The 17,624-nt window shown below is 52.6% G+C and overlaps 2 protein-coding genes across 14 annotated transcripts; one reads left to right on the forward strand and one right to left on the reverse strand.

Moving 5' to 3' along the window:
• Positions 1–888: 888 nt before the first annotated feature.
• TMEM134 (transmembrane protein 134) lies at positions 889–5,329 on the reverse strand. 5 transcript variants are annotated; one of them, XM_019737938.2, is made up of 8 exons: positions 5,058–5,328; positions 4,062–4,126; positions 3,476–3,565; positions 3,244–3,320; positions 1,711–1,791; positions 1,546–1,590; positions 1,378–1,431; positions 889–1,287 (listed from the first exon to the last, which is right to left on the reverse strand). In XM_019737938.2, exons 1-8 carry the CDS (start codon positions 5,229–5,231, stop codon positions 1,205–1,207), a joined length of 669 nt encoding a protein of 222 aa, XP_019593497.1. In that variant the 5' UTR covers positions 5,232–5,328; the 3' UTR covers positions 889–1,204. The 5 variants fall into 5 exon arrangements, with proteins under 5 accessions (XP_019593497.1, XP_074192882.1, XP_074192883.1 ...); XM_074336781.1 differs by having other exon boundaries at positions 1,546–1,791; positions 5,058–5,329; XM_074336782.1 differs by lacking the exon at positions 1,711–1,791 and having other exon boundaries at positions 1,546–1,689.
• A 5,788-nt stretch (positions 5,330–11,117) lies between these two features.
• AIP (AHR interacting HSP90 co-chaperone) lies at positions 11,118–17,290 on the forward strand. Of its 9 annotated transcripts, none has more exons than XM_074336786.1 (8): positions 11,118–11,362; positions 11,524–11,610; positions 13,163–13,294; positions 14,198–14,377; positions 15,674–15,862; positions 16,263–16,439; positions 16,496–16,669; positions 16,984–17,290. In XM_074336786.1, the coding sequence occupies exons 1-8, from the start codon at positions 11,264–11,266 to the stop codon at positions 17,071–17,073; spliced, it is 1,128 nt and encodes a 375-aa protein (XP_074192887.1). In that variant the 5' UTR covers positions 11,118–11,263; the 3' UTR covers positions 17,074–17,290. The 9 variants fall into 9 exon arrangements, with proteins under 9 accessions (XP_074192887.1, XP_074192885.1, XP_074192886.1 ...); XM_074336784.1 differs by having other exon boundaries at positions 11,122–11,362; positions 16,528–16,669; XM_074336785.1 differs by having other exon boundaries at positions 11,122–11,362; positions 13,166–13,294; positions 16,528–16,669.
• Positions 17,291–17,624: the final 334 nt, after the last annotated feature.

Genomic DNA, 17,624 nt, shown 5'->3' on the forward strand with positions numbered 1-17,624 from the left:
GGGTCTGCTCGGCGCACACATGTTCATCCAGCCCCTCCGTTGGCCGGTTAGTTACCACTAGCTCAGTATGTCTCCCTTCCCCACCGGTGTTCAGGAAGCCCTGGATTATGTTCTTAACTCTGCTCTCTGGGCCTCGGTGGTTTCATCTGTAAAATGGGGCTGAGGTGGTGAGGACCAGAAATAACCTGTGTTAGCACTTACCTAGCACAGGACCTGGTGCCTTCTAAGGATTAAAATAAAATGGTAGCTAATGTGACCTCAAATTTCAGGGATCTCAAAGATTTTGTTTCCTGGTTCTTAAGATTCTGAGATGCTCAGATATCCCCAAATTCTGAGATGACTTGTTACCAGTGATTTGTGGTTCTGAGTCTTTGATCACTGAGGCCCTGCTTCCCATGTCTTTTGTCCCCTGTGGCTCCCAACCCTTGCACCTCGGAAGTAGGGCAGTGGGTGGAGGGGGCTGGGCCACTGCCTTGTCATGGCCCACATTCTGAGCTGGCTGTGGCAGCCCAGGGCCCCAGAGCCAGGCTGGAACAGGATAGCAGCCTCCAGGTCCCAGGCCTGCGTCATCTGAATGCCCTTGGCCAGGGTAGGCACCAGTGCGGCTCTTCTAGGTAAAGACAGGGCAGGGAGGACTCTACTAGGGGCTGGGGCAGCGGGGATGCTGAAGGGGCTCCTCCAGGTTTGCAGGGCAGACGGCCCAGGCCCTGCCCCTTAAGGAGCTGCCTCTGGCAAGTCTTGGGAGCATCAGGGCTGTGCTGTGTACAATGGGAAGATGTATGGTCCTGGCGCACCTCAGCCCCAGGGTCAATCTTTTGCTCAGCCTTTGAGGGAGGGGGCTGTGGCCAGGCTGTGGCAGAGCTGGAGGGAAAGAAAGAGCATTGTCTCTGCTGGCCATAAGTACCCATTTATTAGCACAAGACACTACCAACCCAGAAGCCTCAGGGCCTGAGCATAAGTTAAGGCACAGAGCAGGTGAGGGGTGGTCTTTCCCAGGTCCAGGTAGTGGACCGGGGGCCCGCGGGTCCCAAGCTTCCTGAGCAAATTCCAGACCCGGCTGGAGGTTCCAGGGTCCTGAAGGGACTTTTCCGTTGATATGAAGGACCGGACCGGAGCGGCGCGGGCCGAGGAGCGCCCTCTGGGGACACGAGGAGGCTGCACAGGTCGCCAGGGCAGACGTGGATCCCGGCTGTCTGCTGTCAGTTCACTTCTCGAAGTAGGGCAGGTAGAAGAACTGGAAGCCTCGGTGGCCCTTGACCGCACAGTAGATGAAGATCACGTGGTAGACTGTGGGGCGGGGCCAGTCAGTGGCTAAGCCCCGCCCCGCCCCACCCCCGGCTCCGCTCCACCCAACTCCCACCCGGCGCCTGCTCGCACCTCCCGGGACCAACAGGAGAAAGCCAGGCACGAAGAAGATGGCGCTGGAGACACCTGCAAGGGGAGAGGAGGGACTGGGTCAGGGAGCGGGCCGAGGGGGGGGGGTGTCACTGCTTGGGCACAAGAGGGGAGTGAGCGCTGCCTGCGGAGGTAGGAGGGGGCACTCACCTGGCGAGGGGGCCACCTCCAGTCCCACGCCGATCAGGATCAGCACTGCACACAGATGGAGCCGCGAGGGTGAGGGAGGAAGCAGGGGGCAGGAGCTGGCGCAGGGCGGGGACCTCCACCCGCAACCCCCAGCAGGGCTTAGGTCTGAAGAACGGTGTCCCCCACCTGAGCTGAAGGTCCCCTGGGCAGAGACCCTCCCGAGGAAGCTCACCAAGCTCTGTTTTCTGAACAGGCCACTGACAGGCCCTGGGAAATGAGAGATTTTTGTCTGCTCCTTGGTGTGGCCTTTCAGTCAATCAACATTTATGGAGCACTGCTGTGCGCCTGGTCCTGGGACTCGTGGGGAAAGGCAGATGAGGTCCCTGCCCTCATGGCCCTTCCCTCGTGGAGCAACCAACAAGAACCTCCAAGCTACAGCCCTGGTGGGGGGAAGATCAGACAGCATGGGAGCTTGGGGGATCAGAGAGGGAGTGCAGGGGTCGCAGCAGCAATAGCAGTTAACATTTAGTGACCACTTTCCAGGTGCTGGCAGACACCGGGCTAAGCATGTTACATGCACTGCCTTATTCAACTGTCACCTTGACCATTAATGAGACAGGTATTACCACCCCCATTTCACAGAAGAGGAAACTGAGGCACAGAGAGGGAAAGTAACTTGCTCAGGGCTACATTTGGAAGGTGGAGGCAATTGACTCCAGAGGCTTTGTTACGGGCATCGTGCAGGCAGTGAGGGAAAGGAGTACTCCACACAGAGGGAAGAGCACAGCGAAGACCAGTGTGGAGGGAATTTGGGGCTTTCTAGGAGCTTCTAGCTTTTGGTGAGACTGGAGAGATAAGAGCCCATGCTTGAGCCTGACAGGGCCTGTAGGCCGCAGGGAGGGATGTGGACTGTGGCTGAGGACAGTGGGCATTGGGGAAGGTAGGAGAGTGTCTGGATCAACTTGTCAGACCCAGAGAGTCCCGGGTCCCTAGTTAGAGGATGGGATGGGGAGAAGGTTGGGAGCTGGGCTCTGCAGCAAGTGGGGCAATACAGCACGGAGGCTTGAGGGGCCACCATGGACTGTTATGTGGTTTGTACCCTGCACAGAACACCTCAAAAAGGATATAATGGGAGCTGAAACTCACTCCCTGCTCCCTGGCTTAGGGCTGTGGGCTCTGCCCATTCAGAGGCATCTTTTTCTAATTCCTGTAAAGGCCCCTTATGGGTCTATGGTGGCCCCCAGGTCTGGCAGTGTCACTGATGTGGGTTTAAATCCCATCTCCTCTGGGCTGCGGGAATTGGCATTTCCCTGAGCACCTGCTCGTACACACAGGTTCTGGGCCGCTGTGTAGCCTCTGTAAGGCAAGGAAAATAACCTTGTCCTACACCTGGCTCAAAGCAGACACAGAATAAATGGTAGCTATTACTCTTCTGTTCCCTAATGTATTAAATAGGCTAAGTTAAAAAAAAAAAAAAAAAGACAAATGTTTGGAGCACTGTACCAGGTTCCATTTTCAACAGCGTGTGATTTCCTGGCTGTGTGACCAGGAGGCTGGGTCTGCCCCTGTAAGGCATCAGTTTCCTCACCTGTAGAACGGGGGTGGGGTGATGGCAGCCAGCTGCCTCCTCAGGATGCTGGGAGGCTCAGTGTGGCAAGGGGGATGCAGAGCCAGCAGCAGAGGGCAGACCCCTGAATGGGGGCTCTTAGGGACACTCACCGAGCCCCAGCAGCAGCAGCAGGAAGGAGGCCAGCACTACCCTGCGGTTCTTCTGGATCAAAGGGTGTTGAGTCCAACTGAATGGCAGGAGAGCAGGATGGGTGTGAAAATGGGGATAGGAGGCCCACCCCCTCCTTTCACTCTCCCTCACCCAGAGGGCTGAGGGGAATAGCCAGGGCTGCCTGTAACTGAGGCATGGGCCACAGGTGGCTCCAGGTGGGCAGGGTCTCACCTGCAGCAGGCATTGTAGGAGCGCTGTGTGCTGTTGCTGATGGTGCTAAAGGACCACTGCGAGCTGCGGATGGATGTTCGGCAGGAATCCCTGCAGGACAGGTGCACCCAGTGAGGGAGCAGAGGGAGGCACAGAAGGGGTCCCTTCAGAATAGCAACCATGACGATGTGGTGGGGGAGGGTACAGGGACTAGGGCTGGGTGCTCCTGTAGGATAGGAGGCACTGAGAGGGGACGGGGTGAAGCGGAATTCAAGGCTGGGGGATTCTGCAGGACTGGGCTGGAGGAAGGCTGGGAATTCGAGCTAGGGATTCCTGCAGGACAGGTGACGTGTGGGAAGGTAAGGGTCAGACCAGGCTGGGGGTTTCTGCAGGATAGAGCCTGGTGGGCATGGGTGGGTGAGGCTGGCACTAAGGTAGGGTGACCCTGCAAGACCAGAACCCACAAAAAGAGTGGGGGTCAGGCTAGGAATCCTTGTAGGACAGGATGAGAGAGCTGAGGTGAGGTGGGGGACTGGAAAGGGACCTGGAGATAGCAGCCAGAGGCATGGGGATAGGGGTACAGGGTGGGTCCCCACCTGGCCCTGACCTGATGCTGACTCCTCCATCTGGCTCTGGAGAGGCCTGGGCTCCATCCTCATCGTTCTCCAGGTTCTATTCCAGAACACAGGGCTCAGGGGTTACTGGGCTCCAGCTTTCCTCATTACCCTCTCAGGGAGAGGAGGAAAGTAAGCCCACACAGCTGTTTGCCTGGCTGCTTCACAGCTGCTCACCTGGCCCTCCACCCGCCCTGCAGAACAGGTTTGATGATTCATAGAAACCGAAACCCCGATAGTAGGTGGGAGCTGGGGGCACTGGGGGGCAGGAGCAGCAGAGGCGCTGGTTGATGGCTCCCAGCATGGGTCCCAGGGCCAGGAGATCCCCCAGGTTTGGGAGTCAGGGTGGAGCACTCAGGATGGTATTTCAGGGGCCCAATATGGAGGCTCTGGATTTGGCGTGCTAGGGAAGGGCAGGCCTATGATTTCCAGGTTTGGGGCACAGGAATCACACACATCTCCAGGAAGAGGATTCTAGAGTTGGTGGAGGTCCTCTGGGAAAATAGGGATTTCCAGTTTAGTGGGAGTCTAGGTGTGGGCAAGAACCCATCCTGTGAAAAGGGGCCCCTGGCTCTGGGGAGAAAGATGGAGTGGGAACTTCCAGAAGAGGGGGTGCAGGTTCCTTTAAGACCATCTGGCCTGGAGCTCAGGGGGCTGCTCCTGAATGGGGAAGTTCTGGTCCAGCCCAGCAGAGGAGAGAGGAGAGGAGCAGTACCCAGGATGGGTGAGGACTCCAGATGGGATCTCCAGCTGGGGGTTGGAGACAAGCTCCTGGTTCCGGGCTCTGGGCTCTCAAGTGGTGGCTGGGGACCGAAATCAGAGCTGACAGGGTCTGGGCAGGGCTATCGATCAGTGGCCACGTTCGGGGGTGGTCTCCCGTTCCGGCTAGGGCCTCTAGACAGATTCTCCCCTGACTTAGGGTTCGCCAGGGTGCGGCCTGGGGTCCCGCTCGGAGCTGGGCGCGGGGTGAGGTGGGCCGGGCCGGTCACCTGGTAGCGCAGCCGGGACTGCTTGTCCTCATCGGCCACCTCGAACCGGGCCCGGCGCTCGAAGTGAAGCGGCCCGAAGCGGGAGACCCCGCTGGATTCGGGCACAGGGCCCGCGTCCTCCAGGGACAGTTCGAAGGCGTCATCGATGCTGAACTGGGGCCGGGCGGTGCTCATGGCCCCAGCTAAGTCAGGGATCGTGCGCGGCCGCCATCCATGCCCGCCTGCCCGGAGTCGCCGCGGCCCCGCCCCCGCGCGTAGGCCCCCGCCCCGTGCCGTCGCCTTGGGAGCTCGACTTCCGGCGCCCAGGCTGAGGCCCCGCCCTCACGTAACGGCCCCGCCCCTCGCCCCGCCCTCAGCAGGCCACTGCTGCCGAGCGCCGAGCTGACTAGTGGGTGGGGCCTCCTCTTGTTCGGACCGCTGAGCCCCCTGCGCCGCCCAGCGGCCGCCTCAGCGAGCGACTGCCGATACCGCGCTTGGGTGCAATCCCCAGGTCTGTATCGAGGGCTTGGAGGGGCTGCCTGCCGCGCGCCATCGAACCAGGCTCGAGACTCGGCCTTCTGCATTCCAGACCGCTCCTCCAGTGTCAAGGAAATTCCTGGGAACTGTTTTCCCACCCTTACTCACCAGGGCCCTGCACCGGAAGGGCATTCTCACTACCTTGCAGATGTGCAAACTCAGAGTTTGTGTTGCTTCCACTCTCTTCCAATCTATTCTCCACCCAGTATCCAAAGTGAGCTTTTAAAACATATCTGATCTTTTTTTCTATGTATTATTCTTAAATAAAACTTTTTTTTTTTTTAAGTTTGCTGCTAAATCTTTCCTCTGTATAAAACTGTCCCTTGGTTTTCCGTTGTAGTTAGTACTAAGGCCCACAACGCTCTGAAAGCTCTGGTCTCTGCCTGCCTCCCAATCTGAAGACCCCTCTGCCCCTCTTCACCCCTCTCAGCCACACAGGCCAAGTTTACTCCCACTTCAGGGGCTTTGCACGTGCAGTTACCTATACCTGGAAAGGACTTAACCACCTCTCAGAGAAGTTATTCTTTTTTTTTTTTTTAAAGATTTTTATTGGGGAAGGAGAACAGGACTTCACTGGGGAACAGTGTGCACTTCCAGGACGCTTCTCCAAGTCAAGTTGTTGTCCCCCCAATCCTAGCTGTGGAGGGTGCCGCCCAGCCTCAAGTTGTCCCTTCAGTCCCAGCGGTGGAGGGCACAGCTCAGCTCCAGGTCCAGCCACTGCTAGCTGCAGGGGCCGCAGCCCACCATCCCCCGCGGGAGTCGATCCAGCAACCTTGTGGTTGAGAGGACACGCTCCAACCAACAGCCATCCAGGAGCTCAGCGGCAGCTCAGCTCAAGGTGCCTGAGCTGCCGTGCTCTATTCTAGTTGCAGGGGGTGCCGCCCACCATCCCTTGCGGACCAGGACCAGAGGAACCGAACTGGCAACCTTGTGGTGGAGAGCCCACTGGCCCATGTGGGAATCAAACCGGCAGCCCTCAGAGTCAGGAGCATGGAGCTCCAACCGCCTGAGGCACCCGGCCGGCCCCAGAGAAGCTATTCATGACTATGCAATCTAAAGTCGGTTTCACACCACACAGCACTTACGTAAAATTATCTTTACAGTTTTATTCACCACTGTGTCTACAGTGCCTACAACAGTGTTTGTCACTAAGTACATGCTCAATAAATATCTGTGGAAGAAATGAATGAGTGTTTTGTCAAAATCCCAAATGCTTAAAAGTGGAAGAACTGGGATTTGGACCCAGGTCCACCTAGCTCCGGAAATGCTCATTTTCCTCCACCCACCCTTCTTCATTTTATGAACTCATGTCCAGAGTTGACTCAACCTGCCTCTCAGTTTGTAACATCATCACTATGCACAATTTCCCTCCTCTCCCAACTCTTCCATCGAGCCCCATATCAGTGCGCTCAGTCTGCTTCCTTGAATCCTGCCTGGTCCTCTACTACACAAGGCATTGGCTCCTTTGTGGACGTGTTTGAGATTTACAAACATGGTGTCATGTATAAAACTCTTTCTGTTATTTACATTTGTACATTTTTACACTCAACACTAATGTTCTCCACATGCATCTCATTTGTTGCTTCTACTGGCTGTATGTGGTATACCATGTCCAGCATCAGCAGTTGTATTATTCTGCTCGCCCCCCTACCCCCCACCCCAGTGATGCACACTCAGCTTAGCCTCAGGCCCCCATCAAGTCACATACATCATTGCTGTGGATATCTTCACACTGTCCCCTTGTGGACTGTGAGAGAATTCTTGAAGTAGAACTTCCAGGCCATAAAGTACATGTACCCTTGACTTTACAAAGTACCCTGGGGGCTCTCCTGAGTGGCTGTATGAATTTACACACTCCCAATGAGGGTTCCGGCTATCTTTTAGCACTCGGTATTCCGCTTTCTAATGGTTTGCCAATCTGAGGAGTCTAAAGTGGTGCCTTATTTTCATCTGGGGTCTCTCACAACTGGAGAATTTGAACAGCTCTTCATGCACACCAATCATGGTGATTCTCTCTTCTGTGAATTGTCTGTCCACATCCTTTGTCTTTTCTTTTGTTGGGTTTCTAGACTTTTTTCTGATAATTTGTATGTCTGTACATATCTAAGTATTAATCCCTTGCTGGGTTTTGATGTTGCACATATCTCCTCCCAAGCTGTCTCTGTTTCCTTACTTTGTCTAAGGTGCCCTGAGTTAAAAAACAATTCTCATTTTTATATAGTCAAATCCATCAGGTTTGTGCTCTTTGAGTCTTGTTTGAAGTGTTTCCTCACCCCAAGGTGACAAAGATTTTCTCCAACATCTTATTCTACTGGCCTGATAGTTGTACATACTATCTAGGAAGTGTTGCAACAAGATAGTTCACTGACTCTGGAGCCAAACTGTCTGCACTGAGATTCCAGTCTTCTCCTTACTTGCTTTGGGATCTTGGCAGGCTAGGATTAGGGTGAAACCAAAAAACTCAGTGAGCAAGATAGTAATATTTTAATACATTGTTTTAAAAAATCAAATTTAAGGCAAATATACATGATAAGCAAAATATCAAAATTTTAAATACAGGATTTGACCTTGCATGACTCATCTCACCCTAGTCCTGACCTTACCTTGAACCAGTTACATAACCTCTCTGTGCCTCAGTTCCCTCATTTGTCATATGGAGGTAACAATAGTGTTTCTCTCATAGCATTAATTTAGGAAAAAATGAGTTAATACACAGTCAGGAGCATAGCACAGTGCCTGGCACACAGAAACACTCAATCAATGTTAGGTATTAGTACAATTCACACTATGGTCCCTAACTCTATGGATTTTAATACCATTGAATGTTGTACAAGGAGGGATCCAGATTTATTTCAATGTAGAGCGAGACAGTTTTCCTAGCACCACCTATCAAACAATCAGTGCTTTCTCCCTCTGAATTGTGGTGCCACTTTTGTCATACATCAAGTACAGTATATAGTGGTTAACATATATGAGTAGATCTATTTCAACCTCTGTCTTTGGTTCCTTTGGTCCCCTTGACTAATTCTTAACCAGTATTAGATGCTTTTTATTACTATGGTTTGCAGTGTGGTTTAATATGGCAGGGCAAGTGTCCCCTAACACACACATACTTTGGTCATTTTCAAACTTCACCTAGCTTTTCATGGACTTTTATTCTTCTATAGAAATATGACAAAAATATTTTCCGAGTTCTTCAAAAATCCTCCCCATTGTCACTGATATTTTATTGAATTTCTAGATTAATTTCAGAAGAAATCACAGCCTTAAATGTTGAACTGTTCTATTCATTAACAAGGTATGTTAATTCATTAACACTTCAGTTATTCATATTTTCTTTTATATTCTTAAACTTTTTTTTTTTCTCCAAAAAGTTCTGGGCTGTGGTTTCTATTTGCTAACTACTTTCTGAGTTTTATTGCTGTTGTTCATGATACCTTATTTTCTATTATGTTTTTGAGTGGGTTATTGATGGTATGAAGTGTTATTCATTTTGGGGATAGCTTATTTTATCTCTGTAACACTGCTGAACTCTCTACTTGTTAACAGTTTGTCTGTAGATTGTTGGATTTTCTCTGTAAATATAATCACTCTTATTTCTTTTTCTTGGTTTATTGCTTTGGTCAGGACTTCTAATACTGTGCTAAACAGCATCATTGATAGAGAGCACTCCTTGTCTCGTTCCTGATCTTGAAGGGAATGTGAATATTTATTCCATTATCCTTAACTGAATATGGCTTTAAACAACCTGAGAGAGTTCCTTCATTTTTCCTGTTAGTTTTTTTATCATAAATGGTCATAGAACTTCATCAAATACTTTTTCTGCATATTTTGAGATAACCATATGAGTTTTCTTCTTTAGTTCACTGATGTAATAATGAATTACACTAATAATGTTTCTAATAGTAAACCATTCGTACATTCTTGGAATGAGCCCTACATGATCTTGATGCTTTTTAAAAAAATTTTTAATTGTGGTAAAATAACGTAATATTTACTATCTTAAACATTTTTAAGTTCACGGTTCAGTTGTATTTAGTATATTTACATTGTACAATGTTCAGGACTTTTTCATCTTGCAAAACGGAAACTTTATACTATACTCATTAAACAAATCTTTATTTTCCCCTCCCCACAACCAACCACCATTCAACTTTGACTTTATGAATTTGACCACTCTAGGCATCTCATGTAAATGAAATCGTATAGTATCCATCTTTTCGTGAATAACATTCATTTAGCATATGATGCATTTTTATATACACTAGTGTATTCAATTAGCTTACTATTTCATTTACAATTTTTCATATCTATATTCATCAGTAAAATGGTGTATATTTTTTTTGCATGATGGTATACCTATCCGGTTTAGGAATCAAGATTAAAGTAGTCTTTATAAAATATGTCAGTTGGCTTTCCCTCTTTTTCTATTTTCTGTAACAATTTGTATAAGATACAGACTACTATTACTTCAAAATTTGGCAGAACTTGCCTGTAAAACTTCCTGCGTTGGTAAAAAAAACAAAAACAAACAAACAAAACATGTTTCCCTTTCACCTCAGAGGTCCCGACTCAGGGGACTTCTTGTCCAAAATGATCCAGTGTAAATATCTGAAGCATTTAACACCTGGGTCGTAGCGGACTGAAATAATCCTCCGCAGTTGTGAGGATGGCATGAAGACAGTGCACAGGCCGGAAGACATTCCCCTTACCCGCAACCTAAACCTTGAAGGTGGGAGAAGACTCTTACTGCTATTGTTTTTAGCCCCAAAATACATCCTTTTATTATTTATGTATTCCCTTATATTTATCGGGCACCTACTTTGTGCCGGACACTGTGGATTCAATGGTGATGACACACCCACTACCGACCCCACGCGCGGCTCCCTGTCTCTTGGCGAACTTACAGTAAGCTCCACAGGGATACGGAAACCCTCCTTCCCCTCACTCCTGGTTTTGTTTTTCATTTTTGAAAGAAAAGTCAAGACTATTGTGCAAAAAGAAAAGAAAAGACCAGAAGGGAATACACAAAAAGAGTTTTTGGGGTGGAGTAACGGAAGGGCTTCACCTCCCCCATTCTCCTCTCCTACCCTGTTTCCCCGAAAATAAGACCGAGCTGGACAATCAGCTCTAATGCGTCTTTTGGAGCAAAAATTAATATAAGACTCGGTATTATATTATATAAGACCCAGTTTTATATTATAGTAAAATAAGACCGGGTCTTATATTAATTTTTGCTCCAAAAGACGCATTAGAGCTGATTGTCCAGCTGGGTCTTATTTTCGGGGAAACAGGGAAGTAGCTCTGTAATGCTGTCACAGTATGCATTTCTACAACTTTAAATGGAGTGGCACAAGGCCCAGTGGGAGACTCGCAGTCCTAATCAATTCAAGGACCAGATTGCTAGGGACGCCCCCGCCCCACCCCGCCTGTAGATTCTGGCCCCGCCTTCCTGACAGGCCCGGGTCACTCCCCACTACAGTCTCAGGCCCCGCCCCGGATCAGAACGGCGCACTCTGCACAGAGAACCAATCACCGTCCGTTTCCCCGTTCAGTCCCTTTTTGACGTCTGCCCTCAGCCAAAGTGGCGGCACCTCGGAAGTTGCCGAAGCGCTAGAAGTTGCCGAAGCAGGTCCGGAAGCTGCCGAGCGAGTCCGGAAGTTACCGAAAGAGAGCAGCGGGTAAGGAGGATGGCGGATGTCATCGCAAGACTCGAGGAGGACGGGATCCATAAGCGTGTGATACAGGATGGCCGAGGAGAGCTCTCTGACTTTAAGGATGGAACCAAGGTTAGTATCTTACCCCCTCCCCTCAACCCCTCTGCGGCGCGGTGCGCATGCGAGGCGGGAGGAGGCCTTAGGCGAGAGGTTGCGCATGCCCAGATAGCGGAGGCCGGTGACCCTACCACTTACAAGTGGAGCTCGATGCTAATTGGTCTGAATTTAAGTAGGGGGTGAATTTCGACGCGTCTGCCCCGCCCCCGGGGCTTGGCCGTGTGGCTGCATTGGTTGGAGAGACCGTCAGTCATCATAAACAGGTTTGTAGGGGTTTGATCTCAGTGCTTGCACAGACCCTACGCTGGAGAAGACCCTGAACTGGAGATCCAAGATCTAGGAGTGACCCTGGCACTGGGGAGGAGCCCCGGGGCCTCTGGGTTGCAAGGTTCAAGATCTTTTATAGATGGAAGAGTTTTCTTAAAATACTTAGACCAGCTCCCATTGTTTAGCTGGGAAAACGGAGGCCCTGGGATGCACAAACCCAAGAGAACAGGCTCAGAGGTCAGGTCTGCCAGATCAGAACCCTTTGGCAGCTTTCTGACTGTTCTACCTGGCATTGCTTGGGAAGTAAAGAGTCACCTACCTTCCTCCTTTGTACATCCAGGCCCCCAGCTCCAGCTTCTCCGGTCCCCTCCCCCGAAAAACCTACATCTCCAGGCTTCCTTGCATCTGCTCATGCAATTCCCTCCTCCTGGAGTGCCTTTCCCAGTTGCTACTTGTCTGTAAAGTAAGGAACTTCCCAGGGGCAGCCCCTGTGCCCAGAGAGCAGTCATGCAGGACAGGCATATTACACGAATGACTACAGATCCTGGCTGAGTCTGGGGACTGAATCAGCACATGCTCCCTGACCAGCGCTGTGCAAAGGTCAGGCAGGTAAAGACCTCAGTCTGGCCCAATGTGAGTCCTCTGAGAGCAGAGAGGAGCTGCATAGTTCTAGTGATCATTTATACGAAGAGGGATCTTTTCCCAGACGAGAGAAGGGGTGTGCGTGTGGCTGCATGTCCCCATGGGCTGGGGATTAGTGGCTTTAAAGAAGGTCCTGGCAGGGGAGATCCTGGATGGAACAGACACCAGAAGGAGAGAACATTGTAAAGGTAGTGAAGATCTATGAACAATGACACTGAAAGAACAGGGACAAGTGATATTCATAATCAAGCACCAGCACTGAGTGAGTGCTCAGTATGTGAGCACCATGCTGAATACTTCACAATTTAGTTCCTTTCATTTCCACAATGTGGAGTAGGCGGTATTGTTGACTCCTTTTTACTGATGTGGAAACCGAGCTCAGAGAAGCAGCATGGAGTGGTGGTGGAGAGTATTGGCTCCTCTAATCATATCCTGTTGAATGCATTCAGTCTTTAGACCGCTTCCCCTCTTCTCTCTGCACTCACCCCCAGATGATTTCATCCAATCTCATCTCTTAAAACAAACTCCTTGCCTGGACTAACCCCAAATGTATATCTCCAGCCTTACCTGTCCCTTAAACTATTTCTAGCTCCCTACTCACCACCTCCACTTGGATGTCTGGTTGGCAACTCAGACTTGACTTGTCCACCCATGCCTTCCCCATCTTGATAAAAGTTACATCCAGTTGCTCAGCTCCCAAACCTCCCAGTCTCCATGGCTCCTCCTGTTCTCTCATGTCCCACAGCAAATCCTCAAAATACACCCAGGATCTGACCACTTCTTACCACTTCTGCCATTACCACTCTGGTCCAGGCAGCCGTTGTCTCCCCCTGGGTCATTGCAGTAACTTCCTAACTCTCCTTCCTGCTTCTGCTCTCACCACTCTACAACCTGTTCTCATCCCAGCAGCAGCAGAACCCACGTCAGATCAGGTCCCTCCTCTGCTTGGAGCCACCGAGGGGTTTCCATCTGAGTGAAAAACAACATCTTCACCACACTCGGCCTGCAGGCCCTGTGGGCTCCATCCTTGCTGACCTGGTGACCCCATGGTGCACCCCTCCCCCTCAATCACTCTGCTTCTGCCAGAGTGGCCCTGCTGCTTCTTGAATTCACCACACACTGTCCCTCTGCAAGGCTTTTGCACTGCTATTCTTTTTGCCTAGATAGTTCACATCGCCTTCACCTGCCTGGCTTGCTTCTCCCCTACTCCCTTCAGATCTCAGCTTAAAGGTTGCATCCTTGCCCCCCCCCCCCCACACCGTATAAACTCCCCCTGCCTTACCTGCTGCTCTTTGTTTTTTAATCTATAGTACTTAGCTCCACCTTCCATAGCACATTGTTTTGCTTGCGGCCCATCTCTTTCCTCTAGATCAGGAGTGTCCAAACTTTTTTCAACGTTTTTTACCAAGAGCCATATGCGGTAAAATACACAAACAGCCGGGCCACTCACTCGAGGTGAAGTACGTATTGCCTCACCTGGTTTATTTAAGTAAACTAAATATATTTTTGGAATTTGCTGCAGGCCAATTAACAATGGATTGCAGGCTGCAGTTGGCCCACAGGCCGCAGTTTGGACACCCCTGCTCTAGATGGTCCATGTGAGCTCCATGGGGGCAGGGACTTTTGTCTGTTTTGTTCACTGCTGTGCTGTATCTGGCACAGAGCTCAGGTACTTAGTAGGTGCCCCATAAATATTTGTTGGAAGAATGATTGCAGCCAGGATGCTGGGCTCCCTCTCAGCCCATCCACGCATGAGCCATGTACTTGGGCCCCTTCCCTCTCTTTGACTTAGTTTCCTCACCTGGGTGGTGGGGTAAAAGTCAGATGGTGACCCCTGGGTGAGCCCTATCCCTTGTGCCGTCTGCAGGCAGGGAACTGGCCTTGTCCTTGGGGGCTGGGTGAGAGTTTGTGCCCTTGCCTGATCCCACATGTGGCCTGCAGGCCACATTCCACTACCGGACTCTGCACAGTGACCAGGAGGGTGTGGTCCTGGATGACAGCCGGGTGCGTGGCAAGCCCATGGAGCTCATCATTGGCAAGAAGTTCAAGCTGCCCGTGTGGGAGACCATCGTGTGCACCATGCGTGAGGGGGAGATTGCCCAGTTCCGCTGCGATGTCAAGGTAACTGGTGTCCCTCCCTTCACCCCCCTCAAAAAAGGTAAATGGTGTCCCGCATCTGCCTGTGGAGTCTGTCCAGTTATCCCTGTTGTCCATCCCAGGGCCTCTGCCCTGGCTAGGCCACTACCAACTCCCTCCAGGGCACTAGACCACCAGGATATGGGTGTCCGGGCCTCAATTCTGCCTTCGCCTCTCCATTAGCCAGATTACAGCCAGGGGATTGGTTCTCAAATGCAAATGATCCGTATAACTCCTTGCCTCAGACCTCTCTGCCTCCCGTCACCATCAGGCTAGAGCGTAAGCTATAGCTGCTCACACAGCCCTGCAGAGTCTGGCCCCTGCCATTCTTCCCCTCCCACTCACCTCCCTGCCTTTCCTTTCTATCCTCTTCTTGGCCAAACTCCTCCTTCATTCTCCACAGTGAATTCCTGGGTCACCACCCCCAGGAAGCCCTCCTTGATTGCTGGTGGTGGCGTGAACCCCTCCTCTGGGTCCTCCAACCCCTCTTGCCCTGCATGGCCAGGATATGGTCCTCTGCCTGGGTCTCAGCTACTGCAGGGCAGGGATCGGACCTGTTTACCTCCAGCTTAAAAATGCCCCATGTGAGCCAGCCCAGAGCCAAGACTCAGGAGACTCTGCAGGCTGCATGCAGACCGCAGGGGCACTGAGAGGAGCTGCTTATACTGGGGTAGGGGTAGTTTGGTTCCCGTCATCCCAGCAGCTGTTCCTAGTGCAAAGTCAAAGGCTGGGTCCCCTATGCCTGAGGGTCTCCCCCAAGGGTTGTGAAGTTGCTGCCCTGAGCTCAGATCTGAGGTAGGCCCTGAATGGAGTGGAGGTGGGGCAGAAGAGAAGGTAGAGGCTCTGGGAACAGAATGTGGAGGGCCCCCAGTAATGGTGAGTCCAGCCTGTGTGCTCCGCCCTTAAGGGGGGAGGAAGAGGCAGAGGAGGAGGAGGAGGGAAAGGAGGGGGAGGAGGAGGGGAAAAGAATTCCACTGGGCCAGTAAGGATGGAGACAGGTTGACAGGGGGAGTGTGTGTGTGGGAGGGGGTTGGGGAGAAAGTGCTTGGTTTCGTTTGGTGGTCAGAGTGTGTGGCAGGAGCTGGGGTCTTCACTGGGAGAGAGGGCTGGGAGACCGGAGTCCTGAGGGGAAAGCCCTCCTGCATTTGAGTGGAGTGGGGCCTGAGGCAGTTGCGTCCCTTCTGGGGCCTCAGTATCCTTTCTCAGTTGGTGATGGGACAGGGGGCTGGGCTTCTTGGGCCACACTGACAGAGCCCCTAGTGCCCACTCACTCCCCTGCAGCATGTGGTCCTCTATCCACTGGTGGCCAAAAGTCTACGCAACATCGCAGCCGGCAAGGACCCCCTGGAGGGCCAGCGCCACTGCTGTGGCATCGCCCAGATGCATGAGCACAGTTCCCTGGGCCACGCCGACCTGGATGCCCTGCAGCAGAACCCCCAGCCTCTCATCTTCCACATTGAGATGCTTAAGGTGAGGGGCCGCCAAGGCCCAGGCGCCTCTCCAAACCGCCGTTGTGCAGCCTCAGAGCTGGTGCCAGCCCTGCTGCCTGCCCAGGGCTCGTGGGCTCCGTGGGTGGAATGTTGGGAGCTAGGGCAGGGTAGGTACAAGAACACCTGTGTGGGACCCCTGGCTGTCCCCATGGGGTCCCTCCTGGGGCCGCGATCTTCACCGTCTTGTTCACTATTCTGTTTCTAGAACCTGGCACAGTGCTGGGCACATAGGAGATGCTACGTAGATGTTTGTTGAATGGTCAGTGAAGGATCTAGTGATTCTGCTTCTGGTGTCCATTGTCTGGAGGCTGGTCACGGCTGCAGCTGCAGCAGCTGGGGTGCCCCTGGGGTTCCCCTTGACTTGGCCCATGCCCCGACAGGTGGAGAACCCTGGCTCATACCAGCAGGACCCGTGGGCAATGACAGATGAGGAGAAGGCAAAGGCAGTGCCGGTCATCCACCAGGAGGGCAACCAGTTGTACCGTGAGGGTCACGTGAAGGAGGCCGCGGCCAAGTACTACGACGCCATCGCCTGCCTCAAGAACCTGCAGATGAAGGTGCTGCCCGGCGGGTGGAGGGGGTGAGGTGGAGCCAGCGGCCCTGGTCTCAGCAGCGTTTCCCCTCTCCTTGCCCCAATGCCTCCAGGAACAGCCCGGCTCTCCTGACTGGATCGAGCTGGATCACCAGATCACCCCGCTGCTGCTCAACTACTGTCAGTGCAAGCTGGTGGCCCAAGAGTATTATGAGGTGCTGGACCACTGTTCCTCCATCCTCAACAAGTACGAAGGTGAGCGTGGGTGGGGCTGCCAGGGCAGGCGGGGAGGGGGGCAGGCGAGCAGCCTCCTTCTGCCTATCACCAATAGGCACTGGGGTGCAAGACTGAGCCTTTGACACCACCCCCATTCTGAGCTACCACAGGGGCTCAACCAAATACCCCGACCCAGGCATGGCCATGGGTCCCGTTGTGCCAGTGAGGTCTGAATGAGGGTCGGGAGGGCTCTGTCCCACGATGGGCCCATGGTACCAGAAGGCAGACTGGGCAGCTGGCTGGGTCCCCCCTCATGCCCTTGTGTGCTGACTGCCCACTGGTACCCCCTGCAGACAATGTCAAGGCCTACTTCAAGCGGGGCAAGGCGCACGCGGCTGTGTGGAATGCCCAGGAGGCCCAGGCTGACTTTGCCAAGGTACTAGAGCTGGACCCCGCCCTGGCACCCATTGTAAGCCGGGAGCTGCGGGCCCTGGAGGCACGGATCCGGCAGAAGGATGAGGAGGACAAGGCCCGCTTCCGGGGCATCTTCTCCCAATGACGGGGCCCTTCTCAGCCTGCCCAGCCCACTGCTGCCACTGCCAGCCCACCCACCCCCACTATATCATGCTTCTCTGTACATAAAGGCCTTATTTATCTCTCTCTGGGCCTACTGAGCTAATCCATTGGGAGACCCAGCTGGTACATGGGTGGTCTGGGGGTGGGGGGTGTCAAAGGATCAGGGTTCTAATCTCAGCACCCATTGCCCAGCTCTGAGACCTCTCTGGGTCTCAGTGTCCCTGACAGAGCAATGAGGATGTTCTCTGCCAAAAGGAAGTGTTTCTCGCCAGCCAGGGCTGGGGTGGCCAGGAACCTTCAGTCTAGAGGGGGAGACAAAGCTTGTGCCCGAGTGAGATGGTCTTCCTCCTTCCCACCTCCAGCCTCTGATCCAGTGGTCCCTTGGTCTCAGCTTCTGGAGGCAGAGGTTTTAGTGAGA

This window comes from Rhinolophus sinicus, linkage group LG06, assembly GCF_036562045.2.
Source record: "Rhinolophus sinicus isolate RSC01 linkage group LG06, ASM3656204v1, whole genome shotgun sequence".
In the NCBI taxonomy this organism is placed as follows: Eukaryota; Metazoa; Chordata; class Mammalia; order Chiroptera; family Rhinolophidae; genus Rhinolophus; species Rhinolophus sinicus.